The 18,181-nt window shown below is 47.5% G+C and overlaps 1 protein-coding gene across 9 annotated transcripts; it reads left to right on the top strand.

Annotated features, from left to right (window-relative positions):
* Positions 1 to 2,304: 2,304 nt before the first annotated feature.
* Positions 2,305 to 12,702, top strand: LOC128344276 (zinc finger protein 436-like). 9 transcript variants are annotated; one of them, XM_053294094.1, is made up of 5 exons: positions 2,700 to 2,978; positions 3,290 to 3,409; positions 5,623 to 5,704; positions 6,919 to 7,045; positions 9,892 to 12,702. In XM_053294094.1, exons 2-5 carry the CDS (start codon positions 3,291 to 3,293, stop codon positions 11,280 to 11,282), a joined length of 1,719 nt encoding a protein of 572 aa, XP_053150069.1. In that variant the 5' UTR covers positions 2,700 to 2,978; position 3,290; the 3' UTR covers positions 11,283 to 12,702. The 9 variants fall into 9 exon arrangements, with proteins under 9 accessions (XP_053150066.1, XP_053150067.1, XP_053150069.1 ...); XM_053294096.1 differs by lacking the exon at positions 3,290 to 3,409 and adding an exon at positions 3,449 to 3,594; XM_053294097.1 differs by lacking the exon at positions 3,290 to 3,409 and adding an exon at positions 3,449 to 3,594 and having other exon boundaries at positions 2,720 to 2,801.
* The last annotated feature ends 5,479 nt before the right edge of the window (positions 12,703 to 18,181 follow it).

Here is an 18,181-nt window from a genome sequence, read left to right on the forward strand (position 1 = left end):
AGCAATTGCTTTGTTGCAAGTTTTCTGGTGGAGCTGGGTGGGACGTGGGAGCATGAACGGTGGGGAAAGTGGTGTCTGAGCCAAGCCCAATTTCTGTTAGAGGTTGTTGATTTTTACCCACAATAGGTAAAACAGCAGAGCACTAAGGAATGAGCACACACTCCAGCTACAGAGTAGGTAGCAGAGGATGGTTTGGATATTGCAGCTATTTAGAGAAAAGACATGGAGATCCTTTTATGACTAAACACTAAATATTTGTTGGTTAAATACACTTAGATAGGAAAGACCTATCTCTAATCTAAAGGACTACATAGTGGATAGGTAAGGAGAGAGAGATGTTTCCATCTGCTCTCTAGGAGGAAAGGAAGCAGGGGCGTATCAAGGCTGGAGTGGGCCCAGAGACAAAATTTTCAAATGGGCCCCTCGCTGACACACACACACACACACACACACACACACACACACACTTCACAATATATAGTCATGGGACTTGCCACTGGGGGGCCCCTCAAGGCGTGGGGGCCCGCAGGCAGCCGCCTCCCCTTGCTTAATAGTAGTTACGCCCCTGAAAGGAAGGATTATGACTCAGCACAGGAAGTGCTGCAGAGTCAGTTCAGGGGTCATAGAGTAGAGACAGATAGGGAGACCCTGACTCACTGTCTCTAACCCTAGTGGTCATTAGGACAGTTGGTGCAAAAGGTCGCACTGGAAGCATCTCCAACAATTTTCCCCACATTCATGAGTGCAGGGCACAGCCCTTGCTGCCAGATCTGCTTAAGAAATGGAGGCGGACAGAAGTCATGCTTGCTCCTTCCCATGCAACCTATCCTCCCCCCCCCCAGTCAGTTGGCCAAGGGTAAGTCAGTATTCGCTGACTGGTGGTCAGGACCCACCCCCCACCCCAAGGGATCCCAAACAACTCAGGAGGCAGCGATCAAGAGGGCAGGGGCCTTACCTGACACGTCCAAGTTGTGGAGCTGGTCAGGGAGGATGGGAGGCAGAAAGAGACAGACGTGCGTGCGTGCACAGAAAGGCCCGAAATCGGGCGATCTCTTTCATTGGGAAGTAGGCGGGCTGGTGTTAGAAGGATGTTATCACTCTCCGCCTGCCATCTCTGCCAGACCACCGCCAATGCCACGGTGCTTGGTGTGAACAGCGGCTGCACCCCTTGCCACCGCACGCACCATCCTAAGGAGGCTGGCACATGCACACGAGGAGCTCATTTCACCACACTGCTGCTGTGTGCGGCGGCAATTTCAAAGGTTTAAATTAAAATTAAAACATTTAATTAATCATTCCCCAAATTTGCCTCTGGGGGAAAAGTCACATAGACTGCCTATCCTTTAATCCGCCATTGGCCGGGGGAGAGTTCCTTCTCAGGAGAAATCCCAAGGTTGCTGTGCCCAGGGGCGGAGCCACCACTGGGCGAACAGGTTCAAAGAACCCGAGCCGCTGCCAATCAGGGGCCGCACCTCACAGTCCTGACACGCCCCCAGCGTCTGATGTCAGACGCGGGGGTACGGGTTTAGCTCCAGAGCGGGGGCCGTGCGGACCCCGTTTGGGAGTTAAATGGCCGCTCCTGGCCGCTCTGCAAACACAGAGCTGGCCCCAACCTAGCTCCCGAATGGGGCCGTGCAGCCATGTCTGGGGATGATGGGAGTTGTAGTCCAACATCTGGGGGCCCAAGGTTAAGAAACCCTGGGCTACTCAATTTTAATTTATTTTAATAATTGAATTATTGAAACGTTTCACCCAGCATAAACATGTTAAGAATGAATGAATAAATAAATAAGTCAAACTGGCAGGATTTTTAAAATGCAAAATTTGGTATTTGTCGGTAATCACGAAATATGACTTTATTTTGCACAAACAAATCCACAAACATACACTGCTATATATAATATAATACATAGTAGATTTGAGAATTGTATATGTTTATTTTCATTATAACTTATTATGCACATCACCTGGGGACCTCGTACAAAGCCATTAATAGCTTCTAAACATAAATACCGACACAAATCACACAGAGAGACAGGTGCACTCTGGTTTGCAGCGCAGAATCGCCCCCAGCAGAAGCGTGGAAAGAGGCATTCTCTGGGCACGCTGCTGCCTCGCCACCAGAGGGAGTGCACGGAGGAGCCCGCTCTGGCCTTCAGCGTGCCGCCCTTCCTCCTCTTCCTTGGCTGGGGCTTGTCCCCAACTTAGCAGCCGTTCCTTCCCAAGCCTTTTCCACTCACTGCCCACCTTTAAATTCCTCCCTCACTTTCCTCCTCCTCTTCCAGCCTGCAGCTCCTCCTCGCGAACCAAATTCAATCACCGCCACGAACGAGATCGGGGGGAAAAGATGCACAGCTCTGACTCTGCGCTCCCGTTTGAACATCGCCCCATGAGGAGGAGGGGCAGCGGGAGCATCACACAGAGTGGGAGCAACCGCTCTTCCGACCACGCTCTCCTGTTCCTGGGGAGCGTGTTCAAGCGGGAGCCGGAAAGCATAGCTGTGTCTCCCGCCCCTTTCCCGCATCTCTTCGATCCCAGTGAATGGCTGGGGATGGAAACCGAGCAGGCGCGTTTCCTGGGGCGAGAAGAACGCAAGACATCCAAAGTGCCGCTGGAGAGGGGGAGGTGAGTGGGATAAGGATGGGCGGGGGCAGCTCTAGGCGTGCCGACCACTCAAATGGCCTCTGCACATGCGCGGAGGCCGGGCAGCGTCTCTGCGGAGCGCTGGCTGAGCCTTCACCGGTTTGCAGAGGCTGCGGCATCTTTTAAGTGCTTCGCAGTCCGCTCCCGCCCGGCTGCTGGTTGGTTGCGGGAGAGAGATCGGGGGGGGGGGCCTTGGCGACTGCTGGGGCGATCAGCCGACCCCGGGAAATCCGCCGCCACCCTGCAGGGGCCTCCTCTCTTCCCCGCGCTCCCCCCACCCCCTGCCTTTGTCTTCCTGGGCCCCGCAGCCGGCTAGGGAAGAAGCCGTGGGTCAGGTGCGTGGGATTAGTGGGGTGCATTGCAGGAGGAAGGGAGGAGGCCGAGGGACCCCCAAGGAAAGGGGCTGTTGCCTCTCTGCCTCCAGGAGGGCCGTGGCGGACCGCGAGATGGAGGGAGGTTGCCCTGCCTGGGCGGAGAAGAGGGATTCCTCTCTGTGGAATTGGTGCAGGCAGTGTCAGTGTGTGAATCCTTAAGCCTTAAGGTAAAGGGTGCCATCAAGTCGATTTCGACTCCTGGCGCCCATAGAGCCCTGTGGTTTTCTTCGGTAGAATACTGGAAGGGTTGACCATTGCCTCCTCCCGCACAGTATGAGCAGATGCCTTTCAGCATCTTCCTGTATCACTGCTGCCTGGTATCGTTCCAGCGGGGATTTGGACTGGCAACCTTCTGCTTGTAAGACAAGCATTTCCCCTCTGCACCACTTCAGGTGACTCCTTAAGCCTTACCTGCATGGTTTTCATTTCAGAGAGGTGTGCGCATTTGGGAATGGCTTCCCACGCAGTCTTGCTCCCTTGGAGAGCAGAGCGGGACTTGTGGGAGAGAAAGCATGCATAGTCAGAGTCTGAGCTAAACCGAGGCTGCCTTGCTTTGCGCTTGGATGGGAGACTACATGTGAGTGGCAGATCTCCCGCTTAGGGGAAGGGTTTTTGGGTGAGTGGAAATGCATCTAGGTCACAGGATCACTCCCTGGTATTTCCAGGCAGGGCTGGGGGAAACCTTTGCCTGAAACCTTTGCTGCTGCCAGTCAGTGTAAGACAGTACTGAGCTAGATGGTCCAAGGGTCTGACTCTATCTAAGGCTATGTTATGTCTGGACTACAGCTCCTATCATCCCCAGCCACTGACCGTTGTGCCCAGAGTTGATGGGTGCTGTGGTCTAAATAGCACAAGTTATCCAAGACTGCTTTCCCCCACACACCAGCCTTCTCTTTCAGTATGGAAGTGATTCTTTGGCTGCTGTTAAGAGGCTATTTTGCCTCCTTTTCCATCTGTGGCAAGGCCATATTTTTCACAAGCGTGCACCCTGCCCTGTCAAGGGGAATCCCATTCAATGCCAATGCCCAGTTTGGTTCATCCCTCCCCCCCCCCCCCCCGCCTTTCAAAAGGGCATGCTTGCACACCATTCCTGGTAAACATCCCAGCTACCATGTTGAGCAATGCTACAGTGGGAGAAACCAGGCATTTTGTACAAAAAAATATCTTAGCGGTGTCATCTCCAGAGGCACAGTTAGGCACAAACTTCTCTTGCGCAAGTGCACTGGTTGTACATCACATTAGCTCATTTCTTGTGCTGTGCAACCTTCAGGAACAGATCTATACAAGTAGAAAGAACTTTGGGCGGAGGGGAGAGATACGGAAATCGCAGCCTGATCCCTCCCCCGCAGTCTTATTGCACAAGGGACTCTGAAGGAGACTTACAGATTCACAGCACTCATTCCGGTGCTGGAGGGCTACAGATCACGTCAGCCACAGACAAGATCTTTCCTTCCAATTTTGTGCAATGAAAGTTCATTTTAAACATTTCTGATTCTCATTCAAGAATCTCCCACTGATTCAATTCCTGCACAAGGTCACCACTCACAAGTGATACTCCTGATGTTTGTCCCCAAGTCCTCCATACTTAGTGAACAGCCATGACCAGATTTCACCAGCAATTATGGCTGCATGAAAGCACCTGTCTTAAGAACATAAGAACAGCCCTGCTGGATCGGGCCCAAGGCCCATCTAGTCCAGCATCCTGATTCACACAGTGGCCCACCAGATGCTACAGGCAGGAGTTGAGGGCATGCCCTCTCTCCTGCTGTTACTCCCCTGCAACTGGTACTCAGAAGCATCCCTCCTTTGAGGCTGGAGGTGGCCTATAGCCCTCCAGCTAGTAGCCGATGGCAGACCTCTCCTCCATGAAGTTATCCAAACCCCTCTTAAAGCCATCCAAGTTGTTGGCTGTCACCACATGTTGTGGCAGAGAATTCCACAAGTTGCTTATTTTATTTTTATTTATTAACATATTTTTATACCACCCCAAACCTATGTCTCTGGGTGGTTTACAACAAAATAAAAACAGAAAGTAAAACATTAGTTAAAACAAAAACAAAAAATTTAAAACATTACAACAATTTAAAATTTTAAAAGAATATTTTAAAACAGCACTAAAACCATTAAAACAATATTAATTAAAAGCCTGGGTGAACAGATGCATCTTTCAAGACTTTTAAAAAGCTGTCAGAGATGGGGTGGCTCTTATTTTACTAGGGAGTGCGTTCCAAAGCCTTGGTGCAGCAGCACTCAGGGTTGGGCCTATGTGTTGTGTGACAAAATATTTCGCTTATGCGTTTGAAAAAAATATTTCCATTTGCTGGCCCTAAACTTCCTGGCAATCAATTTCATGGGATGACCCCTTGTTCTAGTGTTATGTGAGAGGGAGAAGAATTTCTCTCTATCCACTTTCTCCACACCATGCATGATTTTATAGACCTTTATCATGCAGTCTCCCCTGCAGTCGTCTTTATTCTAAACTAAAAAGCCCCAGGTGTTGTAGCCTTGCCTCATAAGCAAGATGCTCTAGAATGATCTATATGAAATACTACCTGCTTTGGTGTGAAGGATAAAAGACTCCTCGTGTGCTTTCTCTCCCTCGCAGCCGCAGAATGGCCTTCGTACCTGATTCTAAATGGAGTCCCTTTCATATCTGTCCTGGAGAAGCTACTGTGTGTCATCGTCAGGTAGGGGATAGGTTGTTTCTAGGGGACGTGTGGGTGCTTTCTTCATTGCTATGCGTCTTGGAAGACCACATTTATTCTCGGTTGCTTTTAATGCTGTAAGATATCAGAGCAGCCCAGTTGGAAGGCTGTGAGCTCAGGGGCAACAGGGCCCTTGCAGGTAGGATTCGTAGAAGGAACGAGTGCTGAGTGATAATCTGAGTGAGAATTGTAAACCGGCTTGCGTTTTGGGTGGTATACAAATATGTTAAATAAATAAATAAAACTAGCTGGGCCGGGCGCAGTTTCCTCTTCCCTCTCGGTTTTCCCTCTGTTCTCAACACTGCATCCTGGTTTCCACAAGATAGGCGTGGAGTCATTCCCTTTGCCAGGACAAAGCCCTTTGCAGGTGCTTAGGGTCATTTTACTTTTGTGACCTTAAAAAAAAAAGTATTCTTCCCTTCAACAGTTAGGGTGCCTTCTTCAGAAACAGCTGTTCTTCTCTTCAGGGGTGGAGCCACCATTGTGCAAACAGGTTCAAAGAACCTGGGCCCCCAAATGAAAAGGGCCGCCAATGACCACAGTGGGGCATGGCTAGGGCTCCAGAAGAGCCCCGAGTGAACTCCCCCCTCCCACACCCGAGCTCCCCGAGCGAACTCTCTGCTTGTTATTTCAGGCAGCGCTGCCTGCCTGACAGCACATATTTCCCTTTCTTTCCCTCCTATCAGGCAGCCAGCACTGCCTGAAATGACAAGCTGAGAGCTTGTTCGGGGCTCTCAGGAGCCCGGGCGTGGGTGAGAGGAGTTCGCTTGGGGCTCCTCTGGAGCCCGAGCCACGCCCCTGTGCATGTGACATCACGCGCATGGGGCATAACTGGAGGAGGTCGCTGGAGCAGGGTCGGACCCAGGCTGCTGTTCGGACAGCTCTGCGACTGCTTCTCTTACAGAGGTTTTCTTTAAAAAAGAAGAAAAAGGAATAGTGGGGAACATATAGATCAAAAGTGCCCAAGTGCTAGCCTTACCAGTTGGTGTACTGGATTTGCTGTGGATAGGAGGGACACACTCAGCTGGGAAAGTACTTGTTTACTTGTCTGTTTCCCTGAAGCTTTTGGTCCCTCAGGCAAATAGCTAGGTACCCCTCCTTGCTACTTTCAGCTTGTGAGTAAAAAGGTGTTTGTAGGGGAAATTATTGAGGAGTAGAGAAAAGGGTGGTCTGTGTGTTTTCCTTTCCCCCCTCAGGGTCCAGTGTCCTTTGCGGATGTGGCTGTGTACTTCGCAGAGGAGGAGTGGGCTCTGCTGGATCCTGGCCAAAGAGCGCTGTACAGTGAAGTCATGCTGGAGAATTATGGGATGGTGGCCTCTCTGGGTAAGGACCCCTTTGCTGATAGATGCTAAAAGATGTTGTTGCAGATTTCTTTGGTTAAAGACACAACATGGGACACTTCTCCATCCCGGTCTTACTGGGAAGCTGTGCTCCAGATGCTATCTCCAAACAGGTGTTTCTTTGTTGTTATTGATGAAGTGAAGTGGGAAAGAGAAGCCAAGATGCAACTTGATTTTTACACCACTGTAAATTCTGTCTGAAAGCAAGGACCATTGATATCCTCAGGCCACCAAATCACTAGGGCTGTGTGAAGCATTACTGATTTGATTGTGGGGGGGATGTGGGTACTTTGGAGCTGCCCCTGATTTTATTTGGTGCTTCAGGGGGTTTGCTTCTCTTGGCTTGGTTCAAAATGGTTGCTTCGATTTGGACCAAAGATTCACAACCTCTGTCTTGCTACCTGAGCTCCTGAACTTATTTACTCCACAGACAGCAGAGTTTGTAGCCTGTTTTGACTTGTGGGGACAAAGAGAATCTCTTGCCTGGGGGCCTCCCAGTGGCACCTGGTGGGCCACTGTGTGAAACAAGATGTTGGACTAGATGGGCCTTGGGCCTGCTTCAGCAGAGCCGTTGAATGAGCAGCAGCTACAGTGGAGGTGCAGAAGAGGGCAACCAAGATGATCAGGGGCCTAAAGCACCTTCCTTATGAGGCAAGGCTACAACACCTGGGGTTTTTTAGTTTAGAAAAAAGACGACTGCGGGGAGACATGATAGAGGTCTATAAAATCGTGCATGGTGTGGAGAAAGTGGAGAGAGAGAAATTCTTCTCCCTCTCCCATAACACTAGAACCAGGGGTCATCTCATGAAATTTATTACCGGGAAATTTAGGACCAGCAAACAGAAGTATTTTTTTCACACAACGCATAATCAACTTGTGGAATTCTCTTCCACGAGATGTGGTGACAGCCAACAACCTGGATGGCTTTAAGAGGGGTTTGGATAACTTCATGGAGGAGAGGTCTATCATTGGCTACTAGTTGGAGGGCTGTGGGCCACCTCCAGCCTCAAAGGCAGGATGCCTCTGAGTACCAATTGCAGGGGAGTAATGTCAGGAGGGAGGGCATGCCCTCAACTCCTGCCTGTAGGCTTCCAGTTCCATCTGGGGGGCCACTGTGTGAAACGGGATGCTGGACTAGATGGGCCTTGGGCCTGATCCAGCAGGGCTGTTCTTATGTGGTATGACTTTTAAAGAGGTTTTATTTTAATTTCTTCCCTGCACGCCTGGCAAAAGTGCAGGGTACCTAGGGAATCACTGTCATTTCAGAGACCCTGGCCATCACCACTGCCCCTGAAAATACTGCCGTTCCCAAGATATCCCAGGAGTTCAGGGAAAGAAATATGTGGGGAATCCCTTGAGTCATTTTAATAGTCAAGCCCACTACAGAAGCTATACCACCAGGAGGGCAATGAAAATACAGCTTGCCCTGTCTCCTCTTATACAGCTACAGGGGTCAGTGGAGTGACAGAAGTAGGCTGAAGGGGTTAAATAAAGGGGATCCAATCCAAACCCAAGGATGGTTCAGTTCAGGCTGAATCTGTTTGGGTGCCTGCTTCAATTTGGCAGCCAGAGCCCTACAAATTACTTCATTGGAATGCTTTAGCAACAAGTCTAGAAGCAAGAGAGCTGTAGAGGAGAGCTGGTCTTGTGGTAGCAAGCATGACTTGTCCCCTTAGCTAAGCAGGGCCCACCCTGGTTGCATATGAATGGGAGACTAGAAGTGTGAGCACTGGAAGATATTCCCCTCAAGGGATGGAGCCACTCTGGGAAGAGCAGAAAGTTCCAAGTTCCCTCCCTGGCAGCATCTCCAAGATAGGGCTGAGAGAGATTCTTGCCTGCAACCCTGGAGAAGCCGTTGTTAGTCTGTGTAGATAATACTGAGCTAGATGGACCTATGGTCTGACTCGGTATATGGCAGCTTCCTATGTTCCTAAGAGAACAACAAATGTTCACGGATTTGGTTATACACTTCTAAATCATCTGGCTGTATTGCTCCCAACACATAAACAAATAATAGACTGTTCCTGCAGCCATATTAACTGAGCCTTCTGGTAAACCTATTTTGAGGACTGCATATATTCAAAGAACATATTGTGGGATAACTCTGATAAGTTGCTATGTTGGCATGCTCTATTCTTAAGCAAAAATACCACAGATTATGAGCTGTTAAAACTCCATTCTCTCTCCCCTCTGCCCACCACACACATCTGGTTTACAGCATTCCTGCTGCTGCAACTTGTATTAATTTGATTGGTGTGACATGTGGTCTTCCCTGTAACAGCAGTTCCCAGATGTTATCACCAGTTGCAGGGGAATAACAGCAGGAGAGAGGGCATGCACATACCTCTTGCCTGTGGGCTTCTCAGAGACATCTGGTGGGCCACTGGGTGAAACAGGAGGCTGAACTAGATGGGCCTTGGGGCTGACCCAGCAGGGCTGTTCTTATGTTCTTATGACTACAACTGCATTGCCCAAACCACTTCCTCCCACTGGCCAACCCACCAAATAAAAGCTCACTACATTCCTGTGCAAGTGATCTCTGTAAAAGTGAAATCTTTAAAAAGACAGCAAAAGGTCTTGAGGGCTATCCCTGTCAGACTCTCCAAGTGCCCTGGCCATCGTTGTAAGAGGATGGTCAACATTGTCCAAAGATGCTCAGACAAGTAACAGGATCTATCTGGATCCTGTTCTCAACTGTCCATACAAGGACAGTTATTCATCAAGTTGGCTAAGTGATCTCCGTTCTGTGACCAAGTAAAAAAGTCGTAGTTGAAAAAAAGACTAAATTTCTTAGTTACGGTAGTCATCAGGATTCTCCCTTTGTTCCAGCAGGTGGCGATAACATTGTGGAAGATCCTGTGAGGATACGAGGGGTGTTGTCCAAAAAAACCAGCCATGAAATGGAACTACAGACCTTTGGAGATCAAGAGGGACAAAGGAGGCAGGAAAGAATCGAAGCAGATTTCCTAGACATTCCAGCCCAACAAGAATATTGCAATGGAAATGGAGCGAAAAGAAATCCTCTGTGTGTGAAACCTCTCAGTTGTAAATCAAAACTCGATACATACTGTAGAACCCGATTGGAGGAGAAGCCAAATATGTTCTCAGAGCATGGGAAGAGCTTCAATCAGAACTCACAGCTTATCTCTACTCAGATAGAGGAGAATGCTGGGATTCAAAACGGATCAAATATGCAGGACAGAAACCAAATGGAGACTTCAAGGGGTGAATTGGATGCTTGTCAGAGTGGGGATTTCCACCTCATCCCAAGTATACAAGAACAAAAGAATGGAAAGAAAGGGGGAAATTGCTATGTACAGGCAAAGAACTTCAGCAGTCGTTTAAGCCTTAAGGCACATCAGAGAAACCAAATATTGTACAAATGCTTGGAGTGTGGAAAGAGCTTTAGTCGGAGCTCAAACCTTACAACTCATCAAAGAATCCACACAGGGGAGAAACCATTTAAATGCCTGGAATGTGGGAAAAGCTTCAGTCACAGCTCAGCCCTTTCGAGGCATCACAAAATCCACACAGGGGAAAAACCTTTTAAATGCCAGGAGTGTGGAAAGAGCTTTAGTCGGAGCTCAGTCCTTATAACTCATCAGAGAATCCACACAGGAGAGCAACCATTTAAGTGCTTGGAGTGTGGAAAGAGCTTCAACCAGAACATCCAACTTACGTCCCATCAGAGAATCCACACAGGTGAGAAACCTTTTAAATGCCTGGAGTGTGGAAAGAGCTTTGGTCATAGTCAACTCCTTAGTAGCCATCAAAGAATCCACACAGGGGAGAAACCATTTAAATGCCTGGAATGTGGGAAAAGCTTCAGTCACAGCTCAGCCTTTTCTAGGCATCACAAAATCCACACAGGTGAAAAACCTTTTAAATGCCAGGAGTGTGGAAAGAGCTTTAGTCGGAGCTCAGCCCTTATAACTCACCTCATATTCCACACAGGGGAGAAACCATTTAAATGCCTGCAGTGTGGAAAGAGCTTTGTGAGCAGCTCAGACCTTACTAAGCATCAAAGAATCCACACAGGGAATAAACCATATACGTGCCTGGAATGTGGGAAAAGCTTCAGTCATAGCTCAGCTCTTGGTAGGCATCACAAAATCCACACAAATGAGAAACATTTTAAATGCCTTGTGTGTGGAAAGAGTTTTGGTCAGAACTCAGCCCTTACAACCCATCAAAGAATCCACACTGGAGAAACTATATAAATGCCTGGATTGTGAAAAGAGCCTTGGTTGAAGTGAACACCTTGGTACCCATCACAGATTTCACACGGGAGAATGCCTGGAGTGTGGAAAGAACTTCATGAGGAGCTCAGGCCTTACAAGCATCAAAGGATACACACAAATGGGAAACTTTTTAAATGCTTGAAGTGTGGAAAGAGCTGTATTCAGAAGACCAACCTCAGTAACCATCAGAGTTCAAACAGGACACACCCCTTTAGGTGAAACACTTTAGGCAGAGCAAGGACCTTGCATTCTATCTCGGAGGGCATGCCATGGAGTTACCTCTTGTGATTTCCCCCTCACTATATTCTTTCTTGATATTCTTTATAAAGCTGCCTTGAATGAATAAGTTCCACAACAATATTAATATAGCACAGGATTCCCTCATATGGTGTCTGATGGCAATCCAGGAGATAGAAACTGCAACTATTGGTCCACATATTCCAAATTTATTTTATTTCTCAGAAGAATCCCCTAACTGACTTTGGAATGTAACATATAGAAATTAACTTCAAAAGGGCTTCTGGGTTTAGTTTCAGGAAAAAAATGTGCATTTTTTCCAAACATTCTTATCATTTGTTCATATCTAATCTTGTGTGGTTGCATTTAGGGGAAACTCACCTTAGCCACATCCTGTACTCCTAAGTGAAACAGATCAGATTAACTTATGATTATTTTTATGAAAAAGATGGAAAGACATTTAATGAAAGACAGGTGGGTGGGGGGCGGATCACCAGAGAGACTTCTTAATATTCTCAGATGAAGTAATAAGGCTGTAATCACCTCAAAATCACACTTGATTGCATTTTCCAGACCATACATAAACATTTTTTTAAAATGGACAGACCAGCTTGCTTTAGAGTGGATCTTAAATAAGTGAAATGCTGAGGTGGCCCTGGAAATTTCAAGTGAACATTCCACAGATGTGTGGAAGATACAATATCATTGCAGGGTGTTAAACTAGTAAAACCAATCAACAGTTAAATAGAATACATCGTTTCTGATATTCACCTAGTATTACTTATAAAAGTGTCAATGTTCTAAAATCAAGTATTTGAAGAACTGCCTTCTTGAATCAATCTCAATTGCTCATTTAGCAGGGGGAGAGCAACTGGCCCAATCCAGCCCCAGCACAGCATCCCTCCAGTGGCTGTTGCTGGTATCTTCCTTATGTTTCTTTTTAGACTGTGAGCCCTTTGGGGACAGGGGACCATCTTATTTATGTATTATTTATTTTTCTATGTAAACTGCTTTGAGAACTTTGGCTGAAGTGCGGCATATAAATAATAGTCGCCGTCGTAGTTTCTGTGTTTTAAGTATTGTGTCCTTTCTGTTTGAATTGTGATTCTGCATCATGTTTAAAGTGAAGATTTATAAAATAAAACATTCTCATGCGTTGGTATTTTTATATATTTATTTAAAAACATCAGGTGTGGATTTTGTTTTGCTAACTGAGTAGAGATTAAAAGCCATAATTTCCTTATGTCTAGCAGGGGGAGAATAATAGTCTCTCTCCAACACCGGCACACCATTTCTCCAAGGTGTGGATTTTGTAATGTAAATGTAAATTGCTGGTATCTACCTTCTATTTCCTCTTAGACCGTGGGCCCTTTTGGGACAGGGACCCATTTAAAAGTTCCCCTGGGAAGTGGCAGCAGGTCTCCCTGGGAGGCCTTTCCCTACCTCTCTGCAGCCCTTGAGACTTAAGCTGCTCTGGACCCCAGCGCAGGGATGGCAGGAGAAGGGTGGGGGAGAAGGGAGAAAGTGTGTGTTTGTGTGTTGCTGCTGCAGCAAGCGGGAGGGGGAGAGAGCACACTTGGCAGCTGTGGCCGAAGGAGAGGGAGCAGTTAGGTGAGGGTGCCACTGGGATATGTTTCCAATATTGTTAAAAAATGTAATTAATTCTGATTTAAACTCTTTTAATCATATATACTCTGTAGTGGTGAGAGTGCTGGACTAGGATTGGGGAGACCCGAGTTCAAATCCCCCTTCAGCCATGAAAACTAGCTGGGTGACTCTGGGCCAGTCACTTCTCTCTCAGCCTAACCTACTTCACAGGGTTGTTGTGAAAGAGAAACTCAAGTATGTAGTACACCGCTCTGGGCTCCTTGGAGGAAGAGCGGGATATAAATGTAAAAATAATAATAATAAATAATAATATTTACTGCCGTATAACTGTAATCTTTTTCTATTGTTTTGCCTTGTGGCCGTAACATTAAAGATTCGATTCGATTCACTGGGTAGGGATGTGCATGAACCAGTGCGGAGGCCCTTTTACAGGCCTCCAGACTGGTTCGAATGTCTGGCGGTTCGGGGGAGGGTGCTCCTGCCCCTCCTGCCGCATTTCCCCCACCGGCGTTGTCTTTTAAAAAGGTCCGGTGGGGCGGCAGCAAGATAGCGCCTGCGGGGAAAATGTGGCGGGAGGGGTAAGAGCACCCTCCCCCATCCTTAAAGATTATACAACCACCACCATCTTCGAACCGGCAGGCCCCGGTTCCGTGCATACCACTACCACTGGGCTCTGGGCAGGCCACCATTGGCCCGTGGGTCATGCAAGGAGGAACCGTGGGGCAGAGGAAAGATACTTTGGGGCGATTGAGGAGTCCAGTGAAATGAGAAGGGTCCTCCTCAGATGCTTGGCATTTGACCTGCACCCCTGCTCAGAAGAAATGCTTCCCTTGTTCAAAGGACATGTAATATTTATTATTTACATTTATATCTTGCTCTTCCTCCAAGGAGCCCAGAGCAATATACTACATACTTAAATTTCTCCTCACAACAACCCTGTGAAGTAGGTTTGGCTGAGAGAGAAGCGACCGGCCCAGAGTCACCCAGCTAGTATCATGGCTGAATGGGGATTTGAACTCGGGTCTCCCTGGTCCTAGTCCAGTACTCTAACCACTACACCACACTGTAATTGTCTTGGTTCACAGCACCATATCCCAGCCTGGCCTCGCCTTTTCCTCCTCCCTTTGTAGACTTGCACAATGTTAAATTTTGGATTGTAGGGGCCTTGGGACTTCTCCCTTGTGCTCTGTCTCAAGGATGCGTCTCTCAACTGAGCTATAGAGAAGTAGAAGCAAGTAGCTGAAATTCCTTTAAAGGGAAGAGAACTTTCTACACCCTGTAACTAAGGCACATTTGTCACTGCCTCCCTGTGTGTGTCTTTCACACACACTCCAAGAGCAGGGGCTCAGAAGTGTTTCAGTTGGTCTAAGTAAACTTACCTGCCCTTGCTCACAAAGAGTCATCACTTCCTAGCTTGACCATTCACTTTTTTGTTTAACTTCCACACTATAAAAATTTAGATTGTAAGTTCCTTGGGACAAAGACCTCTCTCTTGCTCTCTGTCTGGGTGCCAGTGCAGGGCCGGATGAAGGGATTTTGGGGCCTACTACAAAATGAGGTTTAGGAACATAGGAAGCTGCTGTATACCGAGTCAGACCATAGGTCCATCTCACTCAGTATTGTCTACACAGACTGGCAACGGCTTCTCCAAGGTTGCAGGCAGGAATCACTCTCAGCCCTATCTTGGAGATGTTGCCAGGGAGGGAACTTGGAACCTTCTGCTCTTCCCAGAGTGGCTCCATCCCCTGAGGGGAATATCTTACAGTGTTCACATATCAATTCTCCCATTCGTATGCAACCAGGGTGGACCCTGTTTAGCTAAGGGGACAAGTCATGCTTGCTACCACAAGACCAGCTCTTCTCTACAGCTCTTTGGACTTGTTGCAGGAACATTCCAATGAAGTAATTTGTAGGGCTCTGGCTGCCAAATTGAAGCAGGCACCCAAACAGATTCAGCCTGAACTGAACCATCCTTGGGTTTGGATTGGATCCTCTATTTAACCCCTTGGACTCAAACCGAACTGGGCATACCGGTTTCATGCACACGCCTAGTGCCTGGTCCGCTGCACAAAGCCACCTTCAGCACAGCAACACGGAAGGACACTTGCAGATCTGCATTGCTCCTTCTGTTGCTGGCTGGCTACAGATTATGTCTGCCACAAACAAGGCTATTTCTTCCAACTGTGGGCAGGCAAAGTGCATTCTAAACATTCCTCATTCTCACTTGAGAATCTCTCACAGTTTCAGTTCTGTACAAGGTCACCATCCTTCACGATACTCCTGAATTTTGACTCCTCCAAACTTTGCAAACAGTTATTACCAAATTTCACCAGCAGTTCAGGTTGCAGGATGAAAGCTTCAGAACACCCGTCCTGCCTGCTGATGAACTTCAATCTTCTGGATTGGCTTTGATAAAACTAACAACCCCCCAAAACAAAACAAAAGACCCACAAAGGGGTATGATGGTTTGAGGTGGAAAACAGCAGGGAAAGTGGCTCTTTGGCTGGGCCAGGAAAGGCCTTGGAGGAAGCAAGGTTGGAAGAGAGAGTTCTTTGAGGAACGGAGGGGCATAAGGAGATGGAAGGAATGCCTGGTGATAGAACAGAAAAGAAACTTCTAGAACAGATCCAGTGCCTTGAAGCAAACATGACGGCAGATGCAAGGAAATGGAATATTGCCTGTTGGTGTGTGTGAAAGAGAACAGGCTCTTCATGTGTTTTTGCTCCTCTGCAGATGGCGGAATGGCCCTAGTGCCAAATTCTAGATGGACTCCTCTTTGTACTGGAGTTGGAGCAGGTACTGCATGTTCTCCTTGGGTAGGGCACAGAGAATTCATTGGGGAAGTGTGCAAGGAAGAGTTTGGGTGCCTCCTTCTTTGCTATGGGACTTGGAAGTCCCCATTTCTTTTCTGTTACTTTTAGTGCTGCAAGATATCATCGGAGCAGCCTACTCTGAAGGCTGTGAGCTTGGAGGCAGTGTTCCCCGGAGGAGGGATTCCCAGATGTTGTGTTGACTACAATTCTAGTCACCCCCAGGGGCAAAGGCTTTCCCTGATCATGTTAGGAGTTGTTTATTTCATGTTAAAGTCAGTATTTAAGGAATGTGTTAATTTTATTTTTTCTTCAGTTATACATATATAATTTCTATTCTTAATTATGTTATATGTAATGCTATAATATTTAGTTGAAATAACTCTCAGAAAAACCACACAAACAGCCCCCTCCCCACAAATCTGGCAATCCCTGTTACAGGGAACATGGCATTGGGGGTAGAATTCAAGTGTGGAGTGATACTCTGGTCTTGGGCATCCACAAATTAGGCCCCCCACTGAGTCCATTCCTTTTCTGGTGCTGGTGTGTGTGTGGGGGTGGGGGGCAGGCTCACTACTACTTTATCCTAGAGCCATTTCTGGGTGGGGAAGAATCTGCACAGCCTTTGTAGGTGAGTCTCTCTCTCTCTCTCTCTCTCTCTCTCTTTCTATACTGCCCTTCCAAAAATGGCTCAGGGCAGTTTTACATGGAGAAATAACAAACAAATAAGATGGATCCCTGTCCCCGAAGGGCTTACAATCGAAAAAGAAACATAAAATAGACACCAGCAACAGTCACTGGAAGTTACTCTCCCCCCTGCTAAATAAAGAGAATCACCACATTAAAAGGTGCCTCTTTGCCAAGTTAGCAGGGGTTTATGAAGAATATTATGTTCTTCATCATCATTTTAATAAACTAATGCTTTACATGTATGCAGATCTCAGCAGCTTTCCTGAGCTAGAGTGGGAGGGCTCTTACCTGGGGCACTGGGGTGGGAAACAAAAACCAGGGACAGCATTATATTAGTAGATTTATTATTGAACAACTTTCAACAGCAACTACATTTTCATCTATACAACCCATCTTAGGCTCCCTCTCAATCCCACCACTTCCCCACACAGACACCCTCTAATAAACCTGTAAAACAAAACCATATTATGCATATTATTATGTCAAAACATGAAAAGAAATGGACAACACAAGAGACGACAAAATGAATGATCAAAATTTACCGTAACGGAGCCGGCAGTTGTGTGGGCGGCCAATCCGGCCACCCAGAGCTCCGCGGGCGATCACCTGCAGGGAGAGTGGGCTAAGCCTGCTCTCCCCGCAGACCTCATTTCGGCGAGTCTCTCTGATTGTGAGACTCACCTCAAAGAATGCTCATTTGGATCTCTCGAAAGTTTCCAGGATGGCCTCTGCATTTTGCCCCATCTGAATCCAAGCATGGGGGAGCTGCCCATCACAAGAGCATCGGACACAACCATGGATCACGTCAGACCATTACTCCATCTAGCTCAGTACTGGCTGCACCGACTGGCAGCGGCTGCTCTGAGGTTCCAGGCAGGAGTCCTTCTCAGCCCTACCTGGAGATGCTGCCAGGAAATGAACCTGGGACCTTCTGCATACAAAGCAGATGCTCTACCAACATTCTGCGGCCCCATTCCCAACACTGGAGTCTCCAAGTACAAACATTTTTAACCATGCAAGCAAGCATTGGTATTGAGATTGCTTTATAATCTAAAAAATATTACATTCACGGGTGTGTCTTTTACAAAGTTGCCTTTCATCAAAATTTCAAGGTGAGTTACATAGCCAGATAAAAATAATCTCGGATCAAAGTAGCTCTGGTGTGCTTTCAGAAAAGACAGGGTTCTTTGTCATGAACTCTGTCGCCTATTCAGATCAAGGGGAGAGATCTGGTTATGGCTGCCACCAGCTTGTTTGGTGGCGACTCATGACTGGGCCTTCTCTGTGGCTGCCCCGGACTCTGGAATATGCTCCCTGTTGAAATAAGGGCATCTCCTTCTCAGTTTGCTTTTAGGAAGACTCTCAAGACGCACCTGTTTTCTCAGGCTTCTAATTGAAATTAATTTGAAACTATTTAATGAGCAATGACCAGTACTCACACATGTAGTCTCCCATTCACATGCAACCAGGGCAGACCCTGCTTAGCAAAGGAGACAATTCATGCTTTGATTAGCAAGCCAAAGGTTGCCAGTT

Source organism: Hemicordylus capensis, chromosome 2 (assembly GCF_027244095.1).
Source record: "Hemicordylus capensis ecotype Gifberg chromosome 2, rHemCap1.1.pri, whole genome shotgun sequence".
NCBI classification, from domain to species: domain Eukaryota; kingdom Metazoa; phylum Chordata; class Lepidosauria; order Squamata; family Cordylidae; genus Hemicordylus; species Hemicordylus capensis.